Source organism: Carassius gibelio, chromosome A2 (genome assembly GCF_023724105.1).
Source record: "Carassius gibelio isolate Cgi1373 ecotype wild population from Czech Republic chromosome A2, carGib1.2-hapl.c, whole genome shotgun sequence".
Lineage (NCBI taxonomy): Eukaryota > Metazoa > Chordata > Actinopteri > Cypriniformes > Cyprinidae > Carassius > Carassius gibelio.
This window is the reverse complement of record NC_068372.1, coordinates 3,238,018-3,248,227: the sequence shown is the minus strand read 5'-3', so window position 1 is coordinate 3,248,227 and position 10,210 is coordinate 3,238,018. Positions and strand designations below refer to the sequence as shown.

The following is a 10,210-nucleotide window of genomic DNA, read 5'->3' as shown; positions in this document are numbered from 1 at the left end:
GAGGCTTTGCAGCCTTTGCAGACACAGATTGCAAAACTGCAAACACAGGTTGCAAAACTTTTGAGTCTTCGTGATGAGAAAGGGGCACGGACAAATGTTCCAAAGCAAGACAAATCAAAGGCAGCTGATAACAAACCAGGCACAAATCTGTTGTCAGATCTTCATGTCTCCACTCCAAAACCTTAACCTTGGTATTGTTTTAGGTGCGGGGAAGATGGCCACATTGTTTCCTCTTGCAGTAATGCTCCAAACCCCAATCTAGTGCAGGCTAAAAGAAAAGAGCTTAGAGAAAAGCAGCATGCTTGGGACATCCAGAATGGTAACATAAAACGGCAGGATTTAAACTAGATGAGGGCCTTGTTGCGGGACACACAGAGTCCATGCTTAATTCATGTCCCACATCCAAAAATCCACAGGGATGCACCTTAATGACGCATACTGTTCCACAGAGCAAAAAGTTGCCAAAACAGCTTATTGGAGAAAAATGCACTGCAGTTGTTCAAGTATTTGGGAAAGACTGCAACTGTCTACTGGATACAGGCTCACAGGTTACAACGGTTGCACAGTCATTCTATAACACCAATCTCTTTGACCAACCCATACATCCTATTAGCCAAATGCTTGCAGTCGAGGGAGCCAATGGTCAGCTAGTGCCCTATTTGGGGTACATTGAGGTCTGCATTAAGTTCCCCACAGAATTCATATATTCAGAACCTGAAATACATACCCTTGCTTTGGTTGTTCCAGATGTTAGTTCTAGCAGTGAAGTTCCGCTGTTGATTGGCACTAACACTCTGGATGCCATATATGAACAATGCAGCAACCAGCCAAACATGCAATGTGGTTCCTCTTTGTATGGTTATAATCAAGTCTGGAGAGTATTGAATAAGAGACAGAAGCAAGTTGTAAGTGGTAAGCTGGGCCTAGTGAAGCTAAAGGGAAGAACAAATGAAGTCCTGCCTGCGGGGCAAAATATTTTATTTGAAGGGTACATGGTACAGTCATCATTGGTGGGAAATGAGACCTATGCTTTACTTGAACAGCCATCAGAATCTGTTCTTCCTGGTGGAGTGTTTGTGGAAAACTGTCTCATTACCTTACCGTGTAGCAGTCCCTTCAAAGTACCAGTCTCCTTGAGGAATGAAACTGATCACGACATTCTCCTTCCCAGTAACTGTATTTTGGCTGAACTCAGCATTCCACACAAGCTCATTCCAAATCCTTGCATGAGTGAGGAGAAGCTGGCTGCAGTTAGTTCTTTTAGTCAGCAACAGAGTACTTCTGATCCTAAATTACAGTTTGACTTTGGGCAGTCTCCATTATCATCTGATTGGCGAGAACATATAGTGCAGACACTGAATTCATTCTGTGATGTTTTCTCTCAGCATGATCTTGACTTTGGTCATGCCACAAAAATAAAGCATCATATTAGATAAAAGGATGAGACATAGTTTAAACAAAGGGCACGTCCCATTCATCCCAGAGATTTTGAGGCAGTGAAAAAAACATTTGCAAACTCTTAATGCTGGTATAATACGGGAATCTGAGTCTTCCTTCGCATCACCAATAGTTGTCGTACGGAAAAAGAATGGAGATGTACGCCTCTGCGTGGATTATAGGAAACTAAATATGCAAACGATCCGGGATGTATATGCACTTCCAAATTTGGAGGAGTCATTCTCAGCACTTGCAGGATCACAGTGGTTTTCTGTGATGGATTTGAAGTCCGGATATTATCAGGTAGAAATGGAAGAGGAAGATAAGTCCAAAACAGCCTTCACTTGCCCATTAGGTTTTTGGGAGTTTAATCGGATGCCTCAAGGCATTACAAATGCTCCCAGCACTTTCCAACGCCTTATGGAAAGATGTATGGGAGACATTCATTTGAAAGAAGTTCTCGTTTTCTTGGACGATTTAATCGTTTATTCTGACACATTGGAAGAGCATGAAAGTAGGCTCGTCAATGTGTTAGGACGTCTCAGAGAGTATGGACTGAAATTGTCTCTTGACAAATGTAAATTCTTCCAGACTGAGGTACGTTACTTGGGACACATTGTGTCAAGAGAAGGTGTTAAAACAGATCCTGAAAAAATTAGAGCACTAAAGACCTGGCCGAGACCCCAAAATTTAAAGGAACTAAAGTCTTTCCTTGGATTTTCAGGATATTACAGACGTTTCATTAAAGACTACTCAAAGTTCGTCAAACCACTGACCAACCTCACAGCTGGTTACCCGCCTCAGCACAAGGGGATTAAGGTAGCTACTGGTGGCCAGTACTTTAATACCAAAGAGCCTTTTAATGAGCGTTGGAGCCAAGAGTGTCAGGAAGTGTTTAAGACCATTATTGACAGGTTAACTTCTGCTCCCATTCTTGGCTTTGCTGACTCCAAGTTACCTTACACTTTGCACACAGATGCTAGCACTACTGGGTTGGGCGCAGCATTGTACCAGGAGCAGGATGGCCAAACCCATGTAATTGCTTATGCAAGCAGAGGGTTAAGTCACAGCGAATCAAGGTACCCAGCCCATAAGCTTGAATTTTTAGCCCTTAAATGGGCTATTGTGGAAAAGTTTCATGACTATCTGTAAGGGAGTCAGTTTACAGTAGTCCATGATAATAATCCACTGACTTACCTACTCACAACATCCAAGTTGGACGCAGCCACCTATCGCTGGTTAGCTGCTTTGTCAACTTTTACTTTTAACATCAAGTACAGGGCAGGCAAACACAACATGGATGCTGATGGTTTATCCAGAAGACCTCATGATGTGTTGGAGGACAATGGTATATCGGAAAGTGAGAGTCAACAAATCCAGAAATTGACCTCGCATCTCTTGACGTCATCTAGTCCACTGAGAGAAATCGTTAAAGAGACAGTTGAAGCGACATGTCAAAAGCATTTTGTTAGCAAAAACTGTGAGCAAGATTCTTACCTTGGCTATGTTGAATCCTTATCAATGTCATCAGCGGTCCCAGCTAGTTTTGAGGAACAGGACATTGAGTGTGGTGTTTCACTTCTGCAAAAGTATAGTCAAGCAGATCTCAGGAAGCTGCAAATAGAGGATCCTATCATTAGTCAACTTATAGAGCTCCTAGAGTCTGAAAAAAGAACATCTACCAGCTTAAAAGGTAACAATCCTGATCTCCAATTGATGCTGCGAGAGTGGGACCGTTTTTGGCTGAGAAATGATCTCCTGTTTAGAACACGGATTAGTGATGGCCAGACAGTTTTCCAGTTAGTGCTGCCTGAAGTAATTCGACCTATGGTACTCCAGAAACTGCATGATGACATGGGCCATTTGGGGATTGAACGGACTCTTGATCTTGTCAGGTCCAGATTTTATTGGCCTAGAATGTCTCTGGAAGTTGAGAGGAAAATTAAAACTTGTGAAAGGTGTGTCAGAAGGAAAGCTCAACCTAATAAGGCAGCCCCTCTTGTCAACATATGCACCACCAGACCCATGGAACTGGTGTGCATGGATTTTTTATCATTGGAACCGGATAGTCGGAACACAAAAGATATTCTTGTCATCACAGATCACTTTACAAAATATGCAGTGGCCATTCCAACAAAGGATCAGAAAGCTGTTACAGTTGCCAAGTGTCTGTGGGACCATTTCCTGACTCACTATGGATTTCCTGAGCGACTCCATAGTGACCAGGGCAGGGATTTTGAATCTCATGTTATAAAGGAGCTATGCACCCTCACAAACATTCGTAAGGTGAGAACAAGTCCTTACCATCCAAGGGGAAACCCTGTAGAGCGATTCAATCGCACCCTCTTGAGTATGTTGGGTACCCTGCAAGACAAGGATAAAACTCACTGGCGTGATTATGTGAAACCATTATCCCATGCTTATAATTGTACAAAGAATGAGGTTACTGGGTTCTCACCTTATGAACTAATGTTTGGTGGACAGCCAAGACTTCCAGTTGACATTGCCTTTGGGTTACCAGTCAGGGATTGTAAAACTTCCTCTCATTCTCAATACGTGAAGAATCTGAAAGCCAGGTTAGAGCACAGCTATAAAATCGCAATTCAGAATGCAAAGAAAGTAGCTGAAAAGAACAAAAAACTCTTTGATAAGGTTATCCGAGAATCCACCTTGGAGGTAGGCGACAGAGTTTTAGTAAGGAACTTTCGCTTGCGTAACAAACATAAACTTGCTGACCGGTGGGAATCTACTATTTACATTGTGACCAAACAAATGGGAGACCTGCCTGTGTACTCCGTTAAACCTGAGAGTGCTGATGAACCGGTACGTACGTTACACCGTGATCACCTGCTTCCTTGTGGCTTTCTTGCTGAAATGGAAGAGACAGAGAATGTAATCGTTACAGCTAAGAAGCCAAGTACGAGGCAAGAGCGTGTTCATTCTGACAAACCTGATTCAGAAGATGAAGAAGATTACTGGCAAAATATTTCCATTACACCAACTCCTGCTAGAGAGAGGATTGGTGGGATAATGTGAAGTACCCAGGAATCATACTGTCCCAAATCAGTCTGTTGAAAAGGATTGGCTGAAAGGAATTCCACTCCAGCCTGTCCCACGCTCGATTACAAAAGAACAACCTTTTCCTGCAAAAAATGTTGTGGAAAGTCAATGTAATGATACGGTTAGTGGTGGAGCTGAATATTTGAGTAACTTCCCTTCGGACAGAGTTGATGAGGGAGATTCACTTGAGACATCTGTGAGTAGAGGAACTTAGAATTTACCTGAACTTCTAATTGAGCTAGAGATGCCAGTACAACACAGTCATCTCGACACTAGTGTTAATGAACAAACATCTGAAGTGATGGAACCTGAAAATAATGCTGAAATACCTCCAAATGAACCATCAAGTGAATGTTCTGTGCGCAGTTCTGAAAGAATCCGTAAAAGTCCAGGATTATTTCATTACCCAACCTTAGGGAAACCTATAATCTCATTCGCACAGACTTTGCTGGAAGGATTTAATCAAGCAGTAATTGAAACCTTGCTGGAAACACAGGATGGTACATTAAGCAACCCTATGATCTCAAACTGTGATGTTGTTTAACAACATGAAGAGACTCATGCTGTTTCAGAGGGGGAGGATGTAACCCCCATAAGAAGTTCTAATAGGAATGTAACTTTTATCATTTCTAAGGTTAATCATTTATTATATTATATTATATTATATTATATTATATTGTCACTTATTATATTCCTCCAATCATAATTCTGCATAAAACCTGAATTTAGAAAATCTGCCTAGCAATTGTTGAGCAGTCCTGAACAGGTATTTATGATTGGTTAAATATTTCAAGCTCCGCCCTGCTATATACACAGAATGGGTGTGAGAGAGTGCAGCCGGAGATTGAGAGGAAGATTATGAGCCGTGAACAATTAAGCTGCTTAAACTTAGCGAAATTGTCATTGTTATTGGTTAAAATAGTCGAAAAGGAGCATAGGCACAAGAAAGAGGTGCAGAAGAATCTTTATCTGCATTTTTGTTTTTTTTTGTTTTTGGTAATGAAAAAACATTCATTGAATCTCGGTGAGTACTGATTTATAAACCATATATAGGATTGAAGACGTTATTTCATGTTTTTGTTATACTTAACTGTTGATAAGGTTAATTTCCTTGAACTGTATGTGATTACTGAGAAATTATGTGTTATTTGTATGGTAACACGTTGTGCAACGGCAAGATGCTAATCACTATATTACAGAGATGTAATTTGCAATTGCAGTCGATGTCTGATGATGTTCATAGGAAACATGTAACAATTTGTTTTGTTTAATTATCTTGAAAGGAATTATTTGGACTTAATAATTTATTTTCATTAATTTTAAATACATATCATTTTTTTGTCGTTGCTAAGTGAATTCAGCAACGGAGTTATTGTAATTCTGTATTTATGTGCATTTGGTTTTAATGCTCATGACAGACTATGTGAATGATACATATGTGCCTGTTTTTATGCAGGCCAGGTTTTTGGTTTTTCCCTTGAATTCTCTCTTCTGGATAGAAGATGGTGAGCCACCCAGCTTGAATTTGGTGATCTTCAATTGATTTGTGCACTCATGCCTTTTAATCCAGCACTTTGGTAGGACTGTATAATCACAACCTATGGATCTCTCCTTCTAGAACTTTGCTTGATATTGAACCTAAAGGAACTTTACTTCCTGTGAATTTGAACACTAATCTGAGCTCAGCAACGTGAACTGAATGGACAGAACTGGTGATCTTTAATTCATCAAGTAATACACGTACACTGATAACGCACACACACATTTGTTGTTGTATTTTTTATTGTTGTTTAAATAATACAAGTTATCATTCTGTATACAAGTTATTGTGGTTTCTGATTTCATTTCATTTACTGTTGTTTTTTGATTTTGGGTTTACAGACTATACTATATTATTATTCAACCGAACCTAATGTGTACTTACCATACCAGGGTTACATGTGACATATTATACCCAAAGAATCTTCATACCGTGAACTACTAGTGAAATAGATAGATATAAATGTCTTATCTATCTATCTATATGTAAAATTGGAAACAAAAATTATTCAGCATCTTATAAAGCACCATCATGCATTGTTTTTTTTTTTTTTTTTTTTTTTTTCTGAATTGCTAATGCAACCTTTTCACACCACAGTCTGAACAAAATGAAGCATTGCTTGGGAATTGGTCAACAAAGTATTGATGGTAGTGTAAATATTGTCATAATAACAGTTGTCTGTAGTTTTGGTTTTTTGTAATCCATTACGTACAATCTATCAAAGTTATGACATTATCAAGACAAATTTGATCTGACAGAGTTTAACTCTAAATTCTTGTCATATTTTATAACCATTTTTGAAGCAATAGCAAATAAACTATAATAATGTGAGAAATGTTCAAGGTGTCTGAAGAAATTTTGGTTTGATTGTATATTTAATTTTTTACATTGAAGACTATCCAGTGCTATTTTACATTTCATTATTTGGTTTCTGTACCTGGACACCTACAAACTTGAAAAAAACGTAAACATTGTGTAAATAGCAAAAATAAATAAAAATGAACGAACATACAAATTAAATAATTTCAAACAGGGCCCACTGGTACAACCATCACCGGGTCCCCGCTGACCCCAGCTACGTCCCTGACTGTGGGTGTTGAATACTGTGACCAAACCCCAATAACACTTGTTATTTTGGAAAGTAATGCCATAACATAATTGTTAATTTACAATGTTACTTTACAATGTTACAATTGTTAAGTGTTCCTGTGTTCTTGATACTTAAGAAAAAGAAGGCGAAAGCTTCAGTTTCTTAATCTTAAAAAATAATAGAATAACTCTTTAAATAATGAAACTTGTTTACTTTCAATGAAAGTCATTTCATTCAAAGAATGAAGTTATTTATCGTAATTCGTGTAAGTCATAAATTCAAATCCCAATAGTCATAAAAAGGTCTTAAAAAGTCTTAAATATGACTGATTAAACCCTGCAGAAACCCTGTGTATGAAATAGTGATTACGAGCTCAAAAACCTGCCTGGAACACAGCATCAGAACTATAGCGACTGACTGGGATGAGGAAGAGGTGGCAAGAGCCAACATGTATGATGGCCCGCAGCCATGTAATTTCGATCAAGCCAGCCGTAAGAGGGCAAATGAGGAATTGCCCAGAACTGATGTCCGTCAAAGCCTATATGCATGGTCCGAGGATAATGAGTGGAGAGTTGGTGAAGTGTCCTGGTGAGTTGCTATCATTTAGCATCGCAGCAATGAACACTGGAGCTAGTCTATGAGCAGCAGTGCACAATAACGACACACACACACACACACACACACACATACATATATATATATATATATATATATATATATATATATATATATATATATATATATATATATATATATACAGTGGGGATCGAAAGTTTGGGCACCCCTTGCAGAATCTGTGAAAATATGAGTAATTTTCAAAAAATAAGAGAGATCATTCTAAATGCATTTTATTTTTTATTTAGTACTGTCCTGAGTAGGATATTGTACATAAAAGATATTAACATTTAGTCCACAAGACAAAAAAATTGCTGAAATTATTAAAATAACCCCACTCAAAAGTTTGGGAACCCTTGGTTCTTAATACTGTGTGCTGTTATCTGATGATCCTTGACTGTCTTTCTGTTTTGTGATGGTTGTGCATGAGTCCCTTGTTTGTTCTGAACAGTTAAACTGAGCAGCGTTCTTCAGAAAAATCTTTAAGGTCCTGCAGATTCTTCAGTTTTCCAGCATCTTTGCATATTTGAACCCTTTCCAGCAGTGACTGTATGATTTTGAGATGCATCTTTTCAGACTGAGGACATTTGAGCGACTCAAACAAAACTATTAAAAAAGATTCAAACATTCACAGATGCTCCAGAATGAAACAAGATGCATTAAGAGCAGGGGGGTGAAAACTTTTGGAATTTGAAGATCAAGGTAAATTGTACTTAATTTGTGTACCGGGAAACATACAAGTATCTTCTGTTGCTTACGAAGGGCAGAACTAAATGGAAAAAAAATTATATTTCAACAAAATAAGAAAAATTTGGCCATCTTCATCGTGTTCAAAAGTTTTCACCCCCCAGCTCTTAATGCATCTCCCGGCAGGGGGGAGTGAGATAGCAAACGTGATCTCGCTCGTGGCAAACAAATCCACTTCCTCCCTCCCAAATCATGTCGATGAAGTCGATGAAATGCTCTAGAGAGAGATGGGCTCGCATCACCATCGAGTCCAAACATATTCCCAGATATGTTACAGTCTGACTCTTAAAAACACGCTCTTCTGCATATTCACACGCAGTCCCAGCGTATCCAAACGGCGAAGCATTGTTTCCACGTGACTGATAGCACATCTCTTGAGTGGGCTAAAATCAGCCAATCGTCCAGATAATTCAACATGCGCATTCCGCTCAATCTGAGGGGAAATTTCACTCTATCGCTCTCTCTCGAGCAGACTGAGAACTTCCTGTCGCAGTACAGGATGGTTTTGGGGCAAAGTCAGTGACGGGACCACACCATTGAAGCGGGAAGGTCTGCGTTTGAATTGGAGAGAATATCCGTCGTGAATTATTCCCAGTATCCACGGTGAAACGCCCGGGATAGCCCTCCTACCGTCCATGAGATGACACAGCGGCCACCTTACCTCTACAGCCACTGATGACTTATTTTGACCAGGGCCCCGCCCCCGCGAGGCACGGAAGCACTGGCGGGAGGGCGGGCACGTCGCGTAATGGTGTGACACTCTTGCGTCATCGAGAGGCCATTATAATCATGGACTGTGGCTCTGTGCTGTTTGAGACAGGGGGAGTGACACAATGTTGGGTTCAAGAATTTGTATAAATGCTTCTATAGTTACATTTTTACTCACAAAAACATCATTTAAACACATATAGCAATCGTCACCCATAGTGATGTGGGGGAAATGATGCATGTGTCTTTGTGGTGTTGGCACTCTCGCTCCTTCGCGAGGCCATTATAATCATAGGTTGTGGCTTTGCACTGTTCTGAGACAGGGCGAGTGAGACAGTGATGAGTGTAAGAGGAAGTAAAGCTCTTTTGTTGATTGTAACATGCTTTTATTGTGGAACTTGTGGTGTCTTTAGCCGGTTCTCCAAAGAATCAAACTCAGTCAGGGATATTTCTCTCAGAAGAAAATACTTTATTTTAAGCAAAACAAAGCCGAGAGTTCCTTGCAAGGAGATCTCTCGAATGCTATTTGGTTTCTCCTTATATACACTATATGGGGCGGTTCCACATAGTCAAACTTTTCTTTTAGACTACACTTTTCATACATCCATAGAGAGGAGAGGCCCTCTGCTTGATTTATGAGAAACAAAGGCCCTCAATGTATGTCTGACCATGTGTTTCTCATCAGTTTGGTACATTCCAGGGCGTAGGCAACTTTCTGTTAGATTTTAGACCTACAAGATTTTAATAGAATAATAACTAGCAGCAAAAATGGCTAGATTCACATTGATTATATACTTGATTAATTAAAACCTTACTAATAAAAATCTTCCACAAACTCACACAAACAGCATTTAAACAGACATAGCAATCGTCACCCGAAGAAACATGAGGGACATGATGCATCTGAACATGGAGGGTGACACCGTGTTTATGTGGTGTTGGCACTCTCGCGAGGCCATTATAATCATGCACGAGTCCAGTTACCTTTCACAGGCTCGTCAGGTGCGTTGCAA

The 10,210-nt window shown here is 39.7% G+C and overlaps 1 protein-coding gene across 2 annotated transcripts; it reads left to right on the top strand.

The window, feature by feature from the left end:
* The first annotated feature begins 1,544 nt into the window (after positions 1–1,544).
* LOC128021903 (uncharacterized protein K02A2.6-like) lies at positions 1,545–7,256 on the top strand. Of its 2 annotated transcripts, XM_052609012.1 has the most exons (3): positions 1,545–5,521; positions 5,954–6,002; positions 6,116–7,256. In XM_052609012.1, exon 1 carries the CDS (start codon positions 2,734–2,736, stop codon positions 4,471–4,473), a length of 1,740 nt encoding a protein of 579 aa, XP_052464972.1. In that variant the 5' UTR covers positions 1,545–2,733; the 3' UTR covers positions 4,474–5,521; positions 5,954–6,002; positions 6,116–7,256. The 2 variants fall into 2 exon arrangements, with proteins under 2 accessions (XP_052464972.1, XP_052464967.1); XM_052609007.1 differs by having other exon boundaries at positions 5,954–7,250.
* Positions 7,257–10,210: the final 2,954 nt, after the last annotated feature.

Excerpts from the sequence above, each read along its gene's own strand:
- LOC128021903 (XM_052609012.1), top strand. The coding sequence starts at position 2,734 with ATGGATGCTGATGGTTTATCCAGAAGACCTCATGATGTGTTGGAGGAC.